The sequence below is a fragment of the Lynx rufus genome, unplaced genomic scaffold (assembly GCF_022079265.1).
Source record: "Lynx rufus isolate CCGP_SWC_20201006 ecotype Redwood Valley unplaced genomic scaffold, mLynRuf1.p SCAF_17, whole genome shotgun sequence".
Classification (NCBI taxonomy): domain Eukaryota; kingdom Metazoa; phylum Chordata; class Mammalia; order Carnivora; family Felidae; genus Lynx; species Lynx rufus.
The window spans coordinates 954,660-976,755 of NW_025814831.1; the positions used below are offsets into that span (position 1 = coordinate 954,660).

Sequence of the window (22,096 nt, forward strand, 5' to 3'; positions counted from 1 at the left end):
ATTCACAAAAATAAACTCAAAACGGATAAAGGACCTGAATGTGAGACAGGAAACCACCTAAACCCTAGAGGAGAGAGCAGGAAATAACCTCTCTGACTTCAGCCACAGCAAATTCTTACTTGACACATCTCCAGAGGCAAGGGAATTAAGCACAAAAATGAACTATTGGGACTTCATGAAGATAAAAAGCTGCACTGCAAAGGAAACAATCAGCCAAATTAAAAGGCAGCCAACGGAATGGGAAAACATATTTGCAAATGACATATCAGACAAAGGGCTAGTATCCAAAACCTATAAAGAACTCATCAAACTCCACACCTGATAAACAAATAATCCAGTGAAGAAATGGGCAGAAGACATGAATAGACACTTCTCTAAAGAAGACATCCAATTGGCCAACAGGCACATGAGGAGATGCTCAACGTCACTCCTCATCAGGGAAATACAAATGAAAACCACACTGAGATACCACCTCACGCCAGTCAGAGTGGCCAAAATGAACAAATCAGGAGACTATACACGCTGGAGAGGATGTGAAGAAACGGGAGCCCTCTTGCACTGTTGGTGGGAATGCAAACTGGTGCAGCCATTCTGGAAAATAGCGTGGATGTTCCTAAAAAATTAAAAATAGGTCTGCCCTATGACCCAGCAATAGCACTGCTAGGAATTTACCCAAAGGATACAGGAGTGCTGATGCATAGGGGCACTTGAACCCCAATGTTTATAGCAGCACTTTGAACAATAGTCAAATTATGGAAAGGGTCTAAATGTCCATCAACTAATGAATGCATAAAGAAATTGTGGTATCTATTCAAAATGGAATACTACCTGGCATTGAGAGAGAATGAAATGTGGCCTTTTGTAGCAACGTGGATGGATCTGCAGAGTGTTGTGCTGAGTGAAATTAGTCATATGGGGAAAGACAGATACCGTATGTTTTCACTCTTATTTGGATCCTGAGAAACTTGACAGAAGACCATGGGGAAGGGGAAGGAAAAAAAAAGTTAGAGAGGGAGGGAGTCAAACCATCACAGACTCTTAAAAACTGAATAAACTGAGGGTTGATGGGGGTGGGAGGGAGGGGAGGGTGGGTGATGGGTATTGAGGAGGGCATCTGTTGGGATGAGCATAGGGTGTTGTATAGAAACCTATTTGACAATAAATTTCATATTTACAAAATAATCTTATTTAATTGTCATTACTATGTTTTTTTTAGTTTTATGTAAATTTTTTCAAATTCTATTTTATTTCCATCATTTTACTTTAGTCTACTACAGTATATTCACTTTTTCAAATTATCAAATGATTTCCTTTTTTTCTTTTATCTTTATTCTCTTTTTCATTTCTTTACTTTTTTCTGAAATAAAGAACAAAAATTTCATATTTATTTTTAATTTTTATTAAAAATATTTTTCTTTAATCTTTTCTACTATATTCTTTACTTTTGTGTATATTATTTTCAAATTCTATTTTACTCCCATCTACCCATTTTACTCTACTTCAGTGTATTCATTTTTTCAAATTCTCAAATGATTTACTTTGCCCCCTGTTTTTCCCCTAATCTGTCAAACCAATTTCAACACCCTAAAAAAATACACCTAGCATGTAGCATTAACTATTAGATTTGTGTGTGTGTATCTTTAAATTTAATTTTAATATTTTCGTAATTTTACTGTTTTATTTCAATATTTCTACTTCATTAATTCCTTTTCTCTCTTCAAAATGACAAAACGGAGGAATTCACCCCAAAAGATCGACCATGAAGAAACGACAGCCAGGGATTTAACCAACACAGGTACAAGCAAGATGTCTGAACCAGAATTTAGAATCACGATAATAAGAATACTAGCTGGAGTCAAAAATAGATTAGAATCCCTTTCTGAAGAGATAAAAGAAGTAAAAAAAAATAGCCAGAATGAAATTAAAAATGCTATTCCTGAACTGCAATCACGGATGGATGCAGCTGTGGTAAGGATGGATGAGGCAGAACAGAGAATCAGCGATATAGAGGACAAACTTATAGAAAATAATGAAGCAGAAAAAAAGAGGGAGATTAAGGCAAAAGAGCATGATTTAAGAATTAGAGAAATCTGGGGCGCCTGGGTGGCGCAGTCGGTTAAGTGTCCGACTTCAGCCAGGTCACGATCTCGCGGTCCGGGAGTTCGAGCCCCGCGTCAGGCTCTGGGCTGATGGCTCGGAGCCTGGAGCCTGCTTCCGATTCTGTGTCTCCCTCTCTCTCTGCCCCTCCCCCGTTCATGCTCTGTCTCTCTCTGTCCCAAAAATAAATAAACGTTGAAAAAAAAAAGAATTAGAGAAATCAGTGACTCATTAAAAAGGAACATCAGAATCATAGGGGTCCCAGACGAGGAGGAAAGAGAAATAGGGGTAGAAGGGTTATGTGAGCCGATCATAGCAGAAAACTTTCCTAACCTGGGGAAAGACACAGACATCAAAATCCAGGAAGCACAGAGGACCCCCATTAGATTCAACAAAAACTGGCCAGCAACAAGGCATATCATAGTCAAATGCACAAAATACTCAGGCAAGGAGAGAATCATGAAAGCAGCAAGGAAAAAAAGTCCCTAACATACAAGGGAAGACAGATCAGGTTTGCAGCAGACCTATCCACAGAATCTTGGCAGGCCAGAAAGGAGTGGCGGAGTCTATTCAGTGTGCTGAATCAGAAAAGTATGCAGACAAGAATTCTTTATCCAAGAAGGCTGTCATTCAAAATAGAAGGAGAGATCAAAGTTTCCCAGACAAACAAAAATTAAAAGAGTTTTTGACCACTAAACCAGCCCTGCAAAAAATTTTGAGGGGGACTCCTGAGGGGACTAAAGATGAAATACGTGTGTGTGTGTGTGTGTGTGTGTGTGTGTGTGTGTGTGTGTCAAAAGCAAGAAAGATTAGAAAGGACCAGAGAACACCATCACAAACTCCAGCTCTACAAGCATCATCATGGCAATAAACTCATATCTTTCAGTACTCACTCTAAACCTCAGTGGACTCAATGCCCCAATCAAAAGACATAGGGTAATGGAATGGATAAGAAAACAAGATCCATCTATATGCTGTTCACAAGAGACCCACTTTAGACCTAAAGACACCTTCAGATTGAACATAAAGGGATGGAGAACCATCTATCATGCTAATGGTCAACAAAAGAAAGCCCGAGTAGCCATACTTATATCAGACAATCTAGACTTAAAAATACTGTATCAAGAGATGCAGAAGGGCATTATATCATGATCAAGGGGTCTATAGACGAAGAAGACCTAATCATTGTAAACATTTATGCGCCAAATGGGAGAGCACACAAATATATAAATCAATTAATCACAAACATAAAGAAACTCACCGATAGTAATACCATAATATTAGGAGACTTCAACACCCCACTCACAGCAATGGACAGATCATCTCAACAAAAAATCAACAAGGAAAGAATGGCTTTGAATGACACACTGGACCAGATGGACTTAACAGATATATTCAGAACATTTCATCCTAAAGCAGCAGAATATGCATTCTTCTCCAGTGCACATAGAACGTTCTCCAGAATAGACCATATACTGGGACACAAATCAGCCCTAAGGTAGTAAAAAGTACAAAAAGTACAAAAAGATCGAGATAATACTGTGCATATTTTCAGATCACAATGCTATGAAACTCGAAATCAACCACAAGAAAAAATTTGGAAAGTTAAAAAATACCTGGAGACTAAAGAACATCCTACTAAAGAATGAATGGGCTAAACAAGCAGTTAAGAGGAAGTTAAAAAGTATATGGAAGTCAATTAAAATGATAACACCACAACCCAAAACCTCTGGGACACAGCAAAGGTTGTCATAAGATGAAAGTATATAGCATTCCAGGCCTTCGTAAAGAAGGAAGAAAGATCTGATACACAACCTAACTGTACACCTTAAGGAGCTGGAAAAAGAACAGCAAATAGAACCCAAAATCAGCGGAGACAGGAAATAATAAAGATTACAAAAGAAATTAATGCTATCGAAACCAAAAAAAAAAAACAGTAGACCAAATCAATGAAACTGGAAGCAGGTTCTTTGAAAGAATGAACAAAATTGATAAACCACTAGCCAGTTTGATCAAAAAGAAAGAGGAAAGGATGCAAATAAGTAAAATCAAGAATGACAGATCACAACCAACACAACAGAAATAAAAACAATAGTAAGAGAATATTATGAGCAATTATATGCCAATAAAATGGGTAATCTGGAAGAAATGGGCAAATTCCTAGAAACATACACACTACCAAACTGAAACAGGAAGAAATATAAAAATTTGAACAGACCCATAACCAGTAAGGAAATAGTATTAGTAGTCAAAAATCTGTCGAAAACAAGAGTCCAGGGCCAGATGGCTTTCCAGGGGATTCTACCAAACATTTAAGGAAGAGTTAACACCTCTGCTCTTGAAGCTGTTCCAAAATATAGAAACAGAAGGAAAACTTCCAGACTCTTTCTGAAGCCAGAATTACCTTGATTCCAAAAGCAGACAGAGACCACACTACAAAGGAGAACTATAGACCAATATCCCTGATGAACATGGATGCAAAAATCCTCAACAAGATATTAGCCTACCGGATCCTACAATACATTAAAAAAATTATACACCAAGACCAAGTGGGATTTATACCTGGGATGCAGGGCTGGTTCAATATCTGCAAAACAACGTGATTCATCACATCAATAAAAGAAAGGACAAGAACCGTATGATCCTCTCCTTAGATGCAGAGAAAGCATTGGACAAAATACGGCATCCTTTCTTGATTAAAACCCTCAAGAAAGTAGGGATAGAAGGAGCATAACTCGAGATCATAAAAGCCATATATGAATGACCCAACACTAATATCATCGTCAATGGGGAAAAACTGAGAGCTTCAATGTGCTTAGTGTTACTACAACAGTGAAGAACTAAGGTTTCTCTACACAGCATTCTGGGGCCTAAATTCCTTTTTCTGGTGCTAAGGACAGTTCTCCCCTCCTGGTACAAAAAGGGTGTATTTCACATAGGAGATTTATATTCTGTTTAGGGAACAAAGGATGGTCAGTGCCTCTCTGCACTGGCTGTTTCTCAAGCATGTTTCATTCCAGTGGCATATTTGGGGTGGCATATTCTGCTCCCCTCCACCATGTAATGCTGGAGTAGAGACACTGGAATAAATGTCCTGTGAGTCTTGACAGGAACCTCCCTGCAGGGCCAGGCCTAGACGGCAGGGGCCTTTCAGTACTACCCAGCACCAGGCTGCTACCCCAGGTGAGTAGGTGCACAAGGGGTGAGGAAGGCTTTCCTGTCAGAAGCCAGTGTTTCCTTTTCCTGAAAGCAATCTAAAATATCAGTAGATGAGGGATGCTAAAGGGTGTCTAAATATCCTGTTCCATCAGAGCATTTAATGAACTCAGGCAGTGAGAAGACACTCGAAGACGCTGCTAGTCCAGGGCTTTTAGATATCTTCATCTAAGAGATGGAAACCAGGATGCATTTATTACCCCATTTTGTGCAGCAGTTTGGAGTCACGCTTATCCAGGAATAAGACGTTCAGATATCAGAGCCAACAACAGGTTCAAGTGGTCTCTGGCTCATTCAATACTGGTCCACAATGGGGAGAATTTCCTGTAAGGTCTTATCACTCAGTGGCAGGAGCTCAGTCTGCACACAGTTCAGGAACCTGGCCAAGGACCATGTCCTCAAACAAGGATTAGACTGGTACCCTCTGAGTCCCAATGTGCACAGTCCCTGTGACATTCTCCAGATGGTTCTGGTCCTGTGTATGAAATACTCTGTCTCATGACTATGCAAATAATCATAAGAGCACTAGGTTAAGTATGGGTGTGTCTGTGCCCTAAGACCATCACCGGAAAACGCCATCCTCTATCGGAGACCCTGAGACACATCCCCTCACAATGGACTGGAGCTGGAGAATTCTCTACCTGGTGGCAGTGGCTACAGGTAAGGGTCACCCAAGTCCCTGGACACAGGAGAGGACCAGGACAAGTCAACACTGATTTCATCCACTCTTGTCCCCTCTCTACAGGTGTGCACTCCCAGGTTTTGCTGGTGCAGTCTGGGGCTGAAGTGAGGAAGCCTGGGGCATCAGTGAAGATCTTCTGCAAAGCATCTGGATACAGCTTCACTGATTACTATATGCACTGGGTGCGACAGGCGCCTGCACAAGGGTTTGAGTGGATGGGAAGAATTGACCCTGAAGATGGTTCTACAAGCTATGCACAGAAGTTCCAGGGCAGACTCACCCTGACAGCAGACACATCCACAAACACAGCCTACATGGAGCTGAGCAGTCTGAGGTCTGCAGACACGGCCGTGTATTACTGTGCAAGGACACAGTGAGGGGTTGTCAGTGTGAGCCCAGACACAAACCGCCCTGTAGAAGAAGATCAGGACCACCAGGGGGTGCACACTATGCACCATTCTGTTTGTGTTCCCAGGAGCAGGTGCAGGTAGGGGTTGCTGGAGGGTTTTGTGCCATGGCCTGGGACTTCCTCTCCATACAGCAGTTTCCCCCAGGGATCCAGTCTGGTCACATGATTCTGTGCTTACCTACTTGGGTCTGGTTTACAAAGTTTGTTTTACCAGGAAAACTATAATTACATGAACAAGAGATAGAGTCTCTTACAATTGCTTACCCTTGTACTAAATATCAGTGGTTTACACGTATCCTGATGCACATCAACTGAACATTTACAGGAGTCCCAGGAGCGCTCACTTTGCCTCTAGGACCACAGGACCCCATAGCTCCTCGTTATCCTCACCCTGCTCTTGTCCCAGTCAAACACCATGACACTTCATTCATGTCACTTTGCTTCTCAGAACTTTATTTGTGTTCCAGTTTTCTTCAAATACTTGAAACTACAAGAGAAAAAGCATCTACGTGTATTAGTAAGAATAATCCTGAGGAACAGAACAGAGAGCACATTGGCTTACATGACTAAATAGGCTGAGAAATCCCATGATATACTATCACATGCTGGATACCCAGTAAAGTCAGTGGTGTAATTCTCATCTGATTCCAAACTAGTGTCAAGTCTGAGAACATGGGGACCTGATGGTTTAACTTTCACTCCAAGGGCAAGAGGAAGTCAATGTTACAGCTCAAGCAGGCACACAAGAAGTAAATTGAGAGAATTTACTTCACTTTTATTTCTATTCTATTCATAACCTTAATGGATTGGGTGATGCCCACTTCCCAAGACACCAAACGCAAGAACACAGTGCACACAGCACTCACCACAAACCCTTCCTGAAGTGCCAGTCTCCGTACAGCATATGAACTCTTCTTAATGTAGCCATTACTCTCAGAAGCTGAAAACATAACAGGTTTTCTAAAACACAGAAGAAGACTGAGACCTAGACAATATGAGAATATGGAGGAATCCATCCCCAAAGAGAGAACAAGAAAGGATCATATCCAGGGATCTAATCAAAACAGATATAAGGAATAGGCCTCAAACAGAACTTAAAACAACAATAGTAAGGATAATGGATGGGCTTGAGAACAGCATAGAAGACATCAAGGATATGCATACCACAGAGATAAAAGACATAAAAACTGGTCAACGGTTAAATTTAAAAATGCTATGAAAACCCCACTTACAGAAATGGATAGATCATCTAGACACACGGTCAATAAAGAAACAAGGGCCCTGAATGAGACACTGGATCAGATGGACTTGACAGATATATTTAGAACTCTGCATCCCAAAGCAACAGAATATACTTTCTTCTCGAGTGCACATGGAATATTCTCCAAGATAGATCATATACTGGGTCACAAAACAGCCCTTCATAAGTTTACAAGAATTGAAATTATACCATGCATACTTTCAGACCACAATGCTATGAAGCTTGAAATCAACCACAGGAAAAAGTCTGGAAAACCTCCAAAAGCATGGAGGTTAAAGAACACCCTACTAACGAATGAGTGGGTCAACCAGGCAATTAGAGAAGAAATCAAAAAATATATGGAAACAAACGAAAATGAAAATACAAGAATCCAAACGCTTTGGGACGCAGCGAAGGCAGTCCTGAGAGGAAAATACATTGCAATCCAGGCCTATCTCAAGAAACAAGAAAAATCCCAAATACAAAATCTAACAGCACACCTAAAGGAAATAGAAGCAGAACAGCAAAGGCAGCCTAAACCCAGCAGAAGAAGAGAAATAATAAAGATCAGAGCAGAAATAAACAATATAGAATCTAAAAAAACTGTAGAGCAGATCAACGAAACCAAGAGTTGGTTTTTTGAAAAAATAAACAAAATTGACAAACCTCTAGCCAGGCTTCTCAAAAAGAAAAGGGAGATGACCCAAATAGATAAAATCATGAATGAAAATGGAATTATTACAACCAATCCCTCAGAGATACAAACAATTATCAGGGAATACTATGAAAAATTATATGCCAACAAATTGGACAACCTGGAAGAAATGGACAAATTCCTGAACACCCACACTCTTCCAAAACTCAATCAGGAGGAAATAGAAAGCTTGAACAGACCCATAACCAGCGAAGAAATTGAATCGGTTATCAAAAATCTCCCAACAAATAAGAGTCCAGGACCAGATGGCTTCCCAGGGGAGTTCTACTAGACATTTAAAGCAGAGATAATACCTATCCTTCTCAAGCTATTCCAAGAAATAGAAAGGGAAGGAAAACTTCCAGACTCATTCTATGAAGCCAGTATTACTTTGATTCCTAAACCAGACAGAGACCCAGTAAAAAAAGAGAACTACAGGCCAATATCCCTGATGAATATGGATGCCAAAATTCTCAATAAGATACTAGCAAATCGAATTCAACAGCATATAAAAAGAATTATTCACCATGATCAAGTGGGATTCATTCCTGGGATGCAGGGCTGGTTCAACATTCGCAAATCAATCAACGTGATACATCACATTAACAAAAAAAAAGAGAAGAACCATATGATCCTGTCAATCGATGCAGAAAAGGCCTTTGACAAAATCCAGCACCCTTTCTTAATAAAAACCCTTGAGAAAGTCGGGACAGAAGGAACATACTTAAAGATCATAAAAGCCATTTATGAAAAGCCCACAGCTAACATCATCCTCAACGGGGAAAAACTGAGAGCTTTTTCCCTGAGATCAGGAACACGACAGGGATGCCCACTCTCACCGTTGTTGTTTAACATAGTGCTGGAAGTTCTAGCATCAGCAATCAGACAACAAAAGGAAATCAAAGGCATCAAAATTGGCAAAGATGAAGTCAAGCTTTCACTTTTTGCAGATGACATGATATTATACATGGAAAATCCGATAGACTCCACCAAAAGTCTGCTAGAACTGATACATGAATTCAGCAAAGTTGCAGGATACAAAATCAATGTACAGAAATCAGTTGCATTCTTATACACTAACAGTGAAGCCACAGAAAGACAAATAAAGAAACTGATCCCATTCACAATTGCACCAAGAAGCATAAAATACCTAGGAATAAATCTAACCAAAGATGTAAAGGATCTGTATGCTGAAAACTATAGAAAGCTTATGAAGGTAATTGAAGAAGATTTAAAGAAATGGAAAGACATTCCCTGCTCATGGATTGGAAAAATAAATATTGTCAAAATGTCAATACTACCCAAAGCTATCTACACATTCAATGCAATCCCAATCAAAATTGCACCAGCATTCTTCTCGAAACTAGAACAAGCAATCCTAAAATTCATATGGAACCACAAAAGGCCCCGAATAGCCAAAGGAATTTTGAAGAAGACCAAAGCAGGAGGCATCACAATCCCAGACTTCAGCCTCTACTACAAAGCTGTCATCATCAAGACAGCATGGTATTGGCACAAAAACAGACACACAGACCAATGGAATAGAATAGAAACCCCAGAACTAGACCCACAAACATATGGCCAACTCATCTTTGACAAAGCAGGAAAGAACATCCAATGGAAAAAAGACAGCCTCTTTAACAAATGGTGCTGGGAGAACTGGACAGCAACATGCAGAAGGTTGAAACTAGACCACTTTCTCACACCATTTACAAAAATAAACTCAAAATGGATAAAGGACCTAAATGTGAGACAGGAAACCATCAGAACCTTAGAGGAGAAAGCAGGAAAAGACCTCTCTGACATCAGCCGTAGCAATCTCTTACTCGACACATCCCCAAAGGCAAGGGAATTAAAAGCAAAAGTGAATTACTGGGACCTTATGAAGATAAAAAGCTTCTGCACAGCAAAGGAAACAACCAACAAAACTAAAAGGCAACCAACGGAATGGGAAAAGTTATTTGCAAATGACATATCGGACAAAGGTCTAGTATCTAAAATCTATAAAGAGCTCACCAAACTCCACACCCGAAAAACAAATAACCCAGTGAAGAAATGGGCAGAACACATGAATAGACACTTCTCTAAAGAAGACATCCAGATGGCCAACAGGCACATGAAAAGATGTTCAGCGTCGCTCCTTATCAGGGAAATACAAATCAAAACCACACTCAGGTATCACCTCACGCCAGTCAGAGTGGCCAAAATGAACAAATCAGGAGACTATAGATGCTGGAGAGGATGTGGAGAAACGGGAACCCTCTTGCACTGTTGGTGGGAATGCAAATTGGTGCAGCCGCTCTGGAAAGCAGTGTGGAGGTTCCTCAGAAAATTAAAAATAGACCTACCCTATGACCCAGCAATAGCACTGCTAGGAATCTACCCAAGGGATACAGGAGTACTGATGCATAGGGGCACTTGTACCCCAATGTTCATAGCAGCACTCTCAACAATAGCTAAATTATGGAAAGAGCCTAAATGTCCATCAACTGATGAATGGATAAAGAAATTGTGGTTTATATACACAATGGAATACTACGTGGCAATGAGAAAAAATGAAATATGGCCTTTTGTAGCAACGTGGATGGAACTGGAGAGTGTGATGCTAAGTGAAATAAGCCATACAGAGAAAGACAGATATCATATGGTTTCACTCTTATGTGGATCCTGAGAAACTTAACAGGAACCCATGGGGGAGGGGAAGGAAAAAAAAAAAAAAAAAAGGACGTTAGAGTGGGAGAGAGCCAAAGCATAAGAGACTGTTAAAAACTGAGAACAAACTGAGGGTTGATGGGGGGTGGGAGGGAGGGGCGGGTGGGTGATGGGTATTGAGGAGGGCACCTTTTGGGATGAGCACTGGGTGTTGTATGGAAACCAATTTGTCAATAAACTTCATAAAAAAAAATAAAAATAAAAATGCTATGAAAGAGACATGATGCTTACTGCACATAATAATGGGTGGAAGCAACAGAGGAATGACTAAGTGATATAGAAGATAAAATTATGGAAAATAAGGAATCAGAAAAGAGAGGGTAAACTAACGTCTTGGGTTATGGAGGTAGACTTAGAGAACTCAGCCACTCTGTACAGTGTAGTAACATTCCTTTCATAGGAGTCCCAAAAGAAGAGAGCGGAAAAGGGACAGAAGGTTTATTTGTGCAAATTGTAGCTGAAAGTTGCCCTAACCCAAGGAAGGAAATGAACATCCAAATCCAGAAGGCACAGAGAACTCCTATCAAAATCAACAAAAGCAGGCCATTAGCAAGATAAATCATAGAAAATTGACATAATATAGAGATAAAGGAAAAATCCTAAAATCAGCAAGAGAATGGGAAAATAATAGGCAGGCAAGAATACTTTATGCAGGAAGTTTGTCATTGAGAAGAAGGAGAGATAAAGAGCTTCCCAGACAAACAAAATCTAAAGGAGTCTGTGACCCCTAATCCAACCCTGCAAGAAATACTAAAGGGGTCTCTTTGAGTGCGAAAGAAAGACCAAAAGCAACAAACACTAGAAAGGAACAGAGAAAATCTCCAGAAAAAAAATTACTTTACAGAAACATTGTGATAACACAATTACACTAATATCATATCTTTCAGTAATCACTGTGAATGGAAATGAACTAAAAAGTCCAGTCAAAAGACACAGGGTATCAGAATGGATTAAAAAAAAACAAGATCCATGTATATTCTGCCTGTAAAAGACTCCTTTGAGACCTAGAGATACCTGTTGATTGAAAGTGAGGGGTTGCAGAACAATTTATCATGCTACTGGACATAAAAAGAAAGCTGTAGTACCATATTCATATCAGGCAACCTAGATTTAAAATACAAAGACTGCAAAAAGAGATGAAGACGGGCATTATATCATAAAGTGATCTATCCAACAAGAAGCACTAACAACTGTAAATATTTATGACCACAGATTGGGGCACTGAAATATGTAAAGCAACTAATGACATAAAAAAGCTCATTGATAATAATACACTAGTAGTAGAGGACTTTCACTTGTAAGTAGGGGACACCCCACTTACAACAATGAATAGATCATGTAAGAAGAAAATCAAGAAGGAAACAATGGCTTTGAATGACACAGGTGCAGATGGACTTAACAGATATATTCAAAACAATCCATCTTAAAGCAGCAGAACACATTCTTGTTGAGTGCACATGGAACACTCTCCAGAATAGATCACACACTGGGTCATAAATCAGCCCCTACAAGTACAAAAAGATTGAGACTATGGCATGCATATTTTCAGATCAGAACACTATGAAACTTGGAGTCGACCACAAGGAAAAATTTGGAAACACCACTAATAGTTGGAGTAAAAGACCATCGTACTGAAGAATAAAGCGGTTAACCAGGAAACTAAAGAAGAAATAAAAATACATGGAAGCAAATGAAAATGTTGGCGTTGACGGTCCAAATCCTATGGGATGCAGCAAAAGCAGATTTAAGATGGAAGTATGTAGCAGTACAGGCCTAACACAATAAAAATAAAATTTTAAACACACAACCACTTTACACCTAAAGAAGCTAGAAAAGGAAGAGCAAAGGAAGCCTAAAGTCAGATGAGGAGGGTAAACAATCATAGAGTACCTATAAATGGCACAGAAAGAAACAAAAACAGTAGAACAGATCAACAAAACTTTTAGGTTGCTTTCTGAACGAATGAATAAAATTGAAGTTCCTGGACCAGATTATTCAAACAGAAAAGAAAAAGGACCCAAAGAGACAAAATCATGAATTTCATGGGACAGATCACAACCAACACCAGAAATACAATCAATTATAAGAGAATATTATGAAAAACTATATACCAACCAATTAGGCCATCCGGAAGAAATGAATAAATTCCCAGAAACATGTAAACTACCAAAATTTCAACAGGAAGAATTAGAAAAGGAGAATTACAGACCACTTGCCCAGGTGAACACGGATGCAAAAATTATCAACAACATACTTACAAATTGACTCCAACAGTACATTAAAAGAATCATTTACCAGGATGAAGTCGGATTTATTCCTGGGGTGTAAGGATGGATCAATATTAACAATCAATCAAAGTTATACACCATATCAATAATAGGATGAGACCCAAATGATCCTTTCAATAATGCAGAGAAGCATTTGATAAACTACACTATCTTTTCTTGATAAAAACCATCAAGCAAGTAAAGATAGATGGAAAATTCTTCAACAACATAAAGGCCATATACAAAATACGCACTGTTAACATCATCCTCAATGGGGAAACACTGAGTGCTCTCCACATATGGTCAGGAACATGACAGGGATATCCACTGTCACTAATTTTGTTCAACGTAGTACTAGAAGGCTTAGCCTCTGCAATCAAACAATGAAAAGAAATAAAAGGCATAGACATTTGAAAGGAGTAAGTCAAACTTTCACTCTTTGCAGATTACATGATACTCTATGGGGAAAATCCAAAAGATTCCATCAAAAGACTTCTAGGATGGAGACAAAACTCAGAAAAGTTGTAGGATACAAAGACAACATCAAGTTATTGGCACTATATACATACACCAAAAATGAAGCAGAGAAGAGAGGCATTAAGGAATCAGTCCGATTTACAATTGCACCAAAAATCATAACATACCTAGGAATAAACCTAACCAAAGATGTTAGAGATCTGTATGCTAAAAACTATAGAAAGCATATGAAGCAAATTACACAAGACACAAGGGAAGAGCATTCCATGGTCATGGATTGGGAAACAAATATTGTTAAAATATCAATACTACCCAAAGCAATCTACACATTCAATGTGATCCTTACCAAAATAACACCAACATCCTTCACAGAAAAAGAACAAAGAATTTTAACATTTGTATAAAACCAGAAAACACCGAATAGGCAGAGCAATGTTGAAAAAGAAATCCAAAGCTGGAGGCATCACAATTCTAGACTTCAAGCTCTATTACGAAGCTGTAATCATCAAGAAAGCATGGTACTGACACAAAAATAGACACATACATGAATGGGACAGAATAGAGAACCAGATTTGCTGAACAGTCTGTTCAGCAAATGGTGCTGGGAAAACTGGATAGTAACATGAGGAAGATTGAATCTGGAACACTTTGCTACAGCAAACACAAAAATATATTCAAAATGGATGAAAAACCTAAATGTAAGACCAAAAAGCATCAACATCTATAAGAGAAAACAGGCAGAAACCTCTTTGACCTCGACCTCGGCAACTACTTAATAGACATGTCTCTAGAGGCATGGAAAACAAAAGCAAAACATGAACTATTGGGACCTCATCAAGATAAAAAGCTTCTGCACAGTGAAGGAAACAATCAACAACACTAAGTGGCAACTGACAGAGGAGTGAAGATATTTGAAAATGACATACGTGGTAAGAGTTAGTATCCAAAATCTATAAGAACTTAACAAACACAGAAGAACAAATATCTAGTGAATGGTCAAAAGACATGAGCAGACACTTTTCCAAAGAAAACATCTGGATGGCTAAGAGACACATGAAAAGATGCTCAACATCACTCATCATTGGGGAAAAACAATTCAAAATCATGATAAGATACCACCTCACACCTGTCAGAATGGCTAAAATGAACAATTCAGGAAACAACAGATATTGGCAAGGATGTGGAGACAGAGGAACCTTCCTATACTCTTGGTGGGAAGGCAAAGTGGTGTGACCACACTGGAGAAGAGTTTAAAAAGTTAACATAGAATTACCTTATGTCCCACCAATTTCTCTACAAGGTATTTACACAAAGGACACAAAAATTCCGATTCAAATAGCTAAACAGGTGATAGAGATTATGTAGGTCACTTGTTGTGATGCGCACTGGGTGTTAATGTATGTGATGAATCACTAAATTTTATTCCCAAAACTAAAACTACACTACATGTTAACTAACAAAGATGCAAATAAATAAAATCTTTAGACATTAAAAAACAGGGGAAAACAAGGAAGGGGACAAATTATGTTACAAATGGTCATAACCAATGGGATCTAGGGCAGTGAATCTAACTACTTGCATTTACCCATTTTTATCCCTAACTGGTAGTGGACATTAATTAACAAACATACTCATGATTCCCAATGTTGGTGCCACGTGATTTGGAATTCAAACCCCAGCTGCCCTTCCCAGCTCCTCTGTGACCACATCTCATGGGCAGTCTGTCTAGACAGCTGGCATCTATGTATTGCCTGTGTGTAGACGTCCTTGCTCCTGGACCAGGCTCATTCACCCAGGTCTGCTGGGTACTCAGAAAGCACAGACTAGTGTCAGCTGGCATTCCTTGTACTTCCCATTCCTCACTAGGGAACAAGGTCAGCCTTGAGGATGCATGGTTACCATGTGCTGTTCCACTGGTCTACACCACCTGACACCACCCATGTATTCCAGTTCTTGCTTCTGAAGGGAATTTCCAAACAGATGACAATTTCACTAGTGATTTACACCAAAAAATAATTGGATCCAAGTGAGGGCACAATATTGGATTTTAGCTGCATGTTAAGGGGAACTTTGCTTTCATTCTTAGAAGACAAAGAAGAGGTTTATACCAAAGACAAGGTCACAAGGACGGATCCTCCCAGAACCAGCAGTGGACCATCGCCTTACTGAGAGAGGGTACATTTCACATACAATAGAGGCTGTGAATGTATAACAACTGGAGGGAGTGACCTCAGAGGGTGGAGGGGCCACAGGAGTGGCCGGAACTTCTCTTTACCCTCAGGTGAAGGATCTCCCGAGTTATGTCACTTGTCTACAACACAGTCAGGTTTGAGGGTGGCTGTGGTTCTGGTCTTATATCCCAGAGCCCAATTTGTAGGGCTGCCATCGACCTCCACTGGCTAGTGTCCAACATCGTACGATCAAGGCTGCAGAAAACAGGATGCATGTCAGGCCCAGAAGTCCTCTCTCAATGGCAATGACTCCTTTATGTGTCTTTCCTTGCTGTTATCTGTCTTCACGTTTCTTTCCTTACTGTTTCTCTTCACCTCAGAGCATTTGGGGGACATCCATGCATATCCACCTGGGTTTGGTTAGACACTCAGACCCAGAGGGAGACATGGACTTCATGCAAGAAAGTGTCTGTGCCTGGTGATGAGGGGTTTCATCCCACAATTCTCAAGGTATTCCCTCCCACAGATGTGCTGTCTTCAGGACCCACTCATCTTCAGTTCCGAGATCGACATTTGGTGACTGTCCATCTGTGTCCTGAACTCCATCCCCAGACTCATACACATGGCAGTAATATCAATGTCTCAAAATTAATCTCATGTGACAAGTCCCTTTGGCCACATAAGCTATTCTACACAGGTTCAAGAATGACATAGATGACCACAGTCCACACTGATGTCAGGGAAAGTTCACCTCCATCCCACATGACACTCACATTACCACACCCCCAAATCCTCCAACATGTCAAATCATTAAATATTAAGTCAAGTCCAAAACGTACTTAATTTCACTACCTCTAAAACCCCAAATCTAACCACGTAGCTTGGGTAGGATGAGACTGTGGTACCTTCCATCCTGGGGTGAAACTCTCTCCATCAGCCGACCTGCATTTCTAGAAAACCATTTTTGTTCTTCTGAATGCTTCTGCATGGTAACCATAACATAACAGGTCCTGACATTCCTATGCCAGAAGAAATACAGTGTAATTGAGAAGTGCATCCCCAACAAGAAACAAATTGATTATCAATCTGGGGAAACCCGTTAGGTTCAAAGACAGAATGCTCTGAATCAAGACTCCAACTTGTCTCTGGGATTCACACTTCCTTTTTTCTTAAAGGGGGTACATGTCTGAAGTTGAGCACATTTATCCCAGTTTCATGAAAGTAGAATTTATGAGCCCCAAAATCTTCTTTTGTTCTCTCGATTATCAAATGAAAAGTTCTTCTGACTCTTGCCAGCTGATAACTATTCAAGATTGTTGCTCACCAATGATTAAAGGAAATATAACTGTATATTTATAGGGAAGAAGCAGAGTGAAGGGTTCAAAGATGGAAAATATGTAGGAGGAGACATCCTGTGAACAGAAGGGTCTGCAGTGCTCATGATGGAAGGGTCTCACCCTTGCATGTTGCATAAATGGGGAGGGGAATAAAGGAGTCACTGTATCTCTGCAGGGGTCTGTGAAACAACAGGAGCACGGGGACCACCGGGGGCAATCACAACCACCAGGGGGAACTCAGAGACCAGGGAGCTCATGATCCAGGATGAGAGATTGGTTGAGGACTGGTCTCCTCTCAAGGGCTTTCAGATCCAGGCTCTGCACACTTCTTCTGACATGAACACAGCAAAGAGTTTGGAAAAGCTGTGGAAACACACAAGTGTCCTCCCTGTTTAAATAAACCATGATAATGGGAATACACAAATTTTCCCAGGGTCAGGCACTGGGATAAATATATCTTTGATCATTCTCACATTAACAAGAGTTTAGAAGAATAATGATCTCCATTCCATAGATGAAGAAATATTTTTAATTAACATCATCCTTCCTGATCTCAGGTGTTTTGCCTTCAACATGTTTTAATAAAATTCAACCATTTTAACGTTATTGAGGCTTTCTTTTTTTAATGTTTATTTATTTTTTTGAGAGAGAGAGACAGACTACGAGCAGGCAAGGGGAAGAGAGAGAGAGAGGAGACACAGTATCAGAATATGAAGCAGTCTCCAGGCTCTGAGCTGTCAGCACAGAGCACGACACAAGGCTCAGACTCATAAACTGTGAGACCATGACCTGAGTCAAAATCGGACACTTAACCAACTGAGCCACCCAGAGGCTCCATATGGAGGGTTTCCATTGATGTCCACATAGAGTTCATGTGTAAATGACCCCTTGTGTTTGTAGAAAACCCCTGGCATCTCCAGCAGCTCTGTGAGTCTCTGTCGAGGCTTCTCACTCTCTCCAATTTGTGACACAATAGACCTGGCTTCCATCCATCACTCTCCTGGGACTTCTAGAAGGTCAGGAACCTGCAAACCTCACTGGGATGTCCAGCCTTGTCCTGCATGTGGTTCAGGAGGCCGGTGGGTCCCCTGATGGGGAGCACACGTTCAGATACTGGGACTACTCTCACCTCATACGTGATCTTGGACATTCACACACTCTGTCTCTGCTGCAGTGTATCTGTTAACCTGGACAATGGTGGTATACTGATTCTTACCTCAAGTGTTTGGGTGCATATGTGAAAATAAGGATTATCATGGGTACTTATAATCACTGCAGCAAAATCACAAATTAATGAATCACAATGTCCTGAAAGATATTGTGACACCAAACACTGCCCCATCCCTTACACCTGCCAAGGGTCACTGGCTTCTTGAGGATTCTATTGCAAAATATGCTATATTATCAAAGGACATCTGTATGCTGATTAAACCCTCCCATCCCTGAAACTGTAGCTGGGAGAAGAGCCCCAGCCCCTAAGTGTTCACATTCAGTGATCAGAACAGAACACAGACATCTCACCATGGAGTTTGGGTTCACATTCGTTTTCCTTGGTTCTATTTTAAACAGTAATTCATGGTGAACAAGAAACACTGACTATGTTAGTGCATATGAGTGAGAGAAACAGTGGATGTGTGACAGTTTCCTGACTTGTATCTGTAGATGTCTTGTGTGACGTAGAGCCGGTGGAGTCTGGGGGAGACCTGAGAAGCCTGGCAGGGGAGGGGGTCCTGACACTCTCCTGTGCAGTCTCTAGATTCACCTTCAGTAGCTAATTGATGAGGTGGGTCTGCCAGACTCCAGGGAAGGGGCTGAATGGGGGTCTACATATCTGTATGGTATAAGATAAGGACCAAATGTCCTTATTTTACTCACTGGAATTCAAAACCATTTGTGAAAGAGGCCATTTTTCCCTAATTTTAATTCTATGAAATCTCATGGAGGATTTGCTGACTGCATCCAGACACATTTCACTCTGGTCTCCGTAATCTGCTCCACTGGTCTGTGTGTCTGACTCTGTGCCAGCAGCACAGTGTTATAGACAATGTACCTCTGCAATACACTTAGAAAGAAGGATGTGTGCTGTCTCCAGGTTTGTTCTTCTTTCTCAGGATTGTTTTCTCACTTCTGTGTGCTTTGTGGTACCATATAAATAAGAATTTCCCAGATACATTCATTGGCATTTTTATTAACTCAACTAATATTAGAAATTATTAGAACAGATAAAAGGAATAAAAAGTGTAATAATACAAAAAATTAACAAATTGAGATGGATATCTGGAAAGCTAAATGCAATTGAAAAAGCATCTCTACTAGGAAAATAGGTAAAACTCAAACAGATACAATCAGAATTAAGGAGGGGACATAACTGATACCAAAGAAGTGAAAAACAATAACAGAAAATGCCTAGATAATTATAGACCCATTATTAGATAACAAAGGGCAACTAGGCAATTTCCAGAGACAAACAATCCACAAGACTGTACTTGAAGAAATAGAAAATTAACAGAATGAAAACAAATAAAATTCAACCTATAATCTAATCATACACCGCCCCAAAAGAAAAAAGTCAGCTTAGTAACACAGGGCTATATCTATGAATTATATCAAAATATAAAAGAGACTTAATGACAATACCTCTCAGACTCTTACCCAAAACTGAAAAGAAAGGAATATGCCCCAATTCATCTACAAGACCAACCCTACTATGCTGCAAAATCGAAAGACACCGTAAGAAGAGAAACTAAAGGCCAATATCTCAGATGGACATACATGCAAAACTCCTAGCACAGTGAATGCAACAGCACAATGAAAGGGTCATATGTGACAATGCAGTCACATCTGTTGATCATCTATATCACCATCTATTGATGCATATAAAACTAGACAAAATTCAACAAATTGTCATTATTAAAAAATCTCAGCAACTGAGGGAAAGAAATAACCTCCACAAAATCGTGGCCATAGATGAAAAGCCCACACCTGACAGCATATTTAACAGTGAAACACTGAAGCTTTTCCTGTCACATTAGGAGCCGGGCAAGGATGCTCATTCCCTACATAGGTATTCCACATGGTAACATGAAGACCAGTAAGATATGTCACCCAATGTATGTCATCTTGTCACATAGCTTATTTGGAGGAAAGTCACTTGAGTAACAGCTAGTCTAAGGAAACTGTGACCCTTCTTTGTCCCCCTGAGAGCAGGAAATAAATCTCTCCTGGGAAACTTCTTCCCCTCTACCAGAATGGAAGAACCATCCTTAGCACCAGAAATGGGAACCTAGCACCACGAAGGCTGTGCAAACAAGCCTTGTTAGTTCCTCACTAATTGACCTGCCCACACCCAAATCTCTATCTTGTTAACTCTTCACAAATCCATTGTTTTTTATCCTAAAAGGCACAAGGGCCACCTCCTTTCTTCATTCTCTGGGTGTCATATTATTAGGAAGCTTGTGCACATGAAAAATGAAGTCTATTCTGTTCTGTAGATCTGTCTTATGTCAATTGAATCCTTAGACCAAAGAACACAGAAGCAAAGAAGGAAAAAGCTTGCTGCTCCTACAAGTTGCAGATGTACCCATAAAAATTAGGTAAGAAAATGAAATAAAGACATGTAAATCAGTAAGAAGAAAATTATTTGTTTGAGAATCACACGAACTTACATATAGTGAAACCTTAGAAACTCCACAAAAAAAGTATTAGAACTAATAAACTCAGGAAAAGTTCAGGATACAAATCAACATAAAAAAATATGCTGTATTTCCACACACCAGAAACATAGTATATGAAAAAACTAACAAAATCACACAATTGAAAATGGCACAAAATGGAGCATTGGTGTGGCTCAATCTGTTAAGTGCCTACTGTTGATTTTGGCTCAGGTCATGATCTCATGGTTCCTGAGTTTAATTCTGAGGCAGGGTCTGCAATGATTGTTCAGAGCCTGCTTGGGATTCTCTGTCCCCTTCTGTCTCTCTGATCTCCCTCTCCTTCTCTCTGTCACACAAAAATAAACAAACATTAAAATTCTATGGCACAAAATAAAGTATTTAGGATTAAATTTCACTAAAAAGTAAAATAGCATACCAAACATGATGTGCTGGGAGAAAGACATGTAAAGTGACAAACACAGATGAAAACATAACTGTGTTCACAGATTAGAATGATCACCGCGCCGTCTGCAAGAAGTGATCTAGAAGTGCCTCTCAAACACTGGTTTTAAATTTGAAACAAATCTAAGTCTGGAGGCTGATATATAGTCAGAGGATATGCAAATAGGGCCCTCCCTGTGCTGATTAAACCAGTCCAGCTCCAACCCTGCAGCTGGGAGAGGAGCCCCAGCCCCGGGAGTCCCAAGTGTTCCCATTCTGTGATCAGCACAGAACATACACACATCACCATGGAGTTTGTGCTTGGCTGGGTTTTCCTTGTTGCTCTTTTATTTTTTTTTTTTTTCTTTCAGAGCCTCCAGAAGGTACCAGTCCTCCCAACACCTTGACTTTATTTTTTTTTTTATATGAAGTTTATTGACAAATTGGTTTCCATACAACACCCAGTGCTCATCCCAAAAGGTGCCCTCCTCAATGAAATCCTTGTTGCTCTTTTAAAAGGTAATTCATGGTGAACGGGAGACACAAAGTATGTGAGTGGACATGACTGAGAAAGAGTGGATATGTGACAGATTCCTGACCAAGATGTCTTGTGTCTGCAGGTGTCCAGTGTGACGTGCAGCTGGTGGAGTCTGGGGGAGACCTGATGAAGCCTGGGGGGTCCCTGAGACTCACCTGTGTG

The 22,096-nt window shown here is 40.1% G+C and overlaps 1 gene segment (V, D, J or C); it reads left to right on the forward strand.

The window, feature by feature from the left end:
• Nucleotides 1-5,892: 5,892 nt before the first annotated feature.
• Nucleotides 5,893-6,372, forward strand: LOC124512448 (immunoglobulin heavy variable 1-46-like). The segment is given in 2 exon segments: nucleotides 5,893-5,973; nucleotides 6,059-6,372. Coding segments are annotated over 2 exon segments (360 nt in total).
• Nucleotides 6,373-22,096: the final 15,724 nt, after the last annotated feature.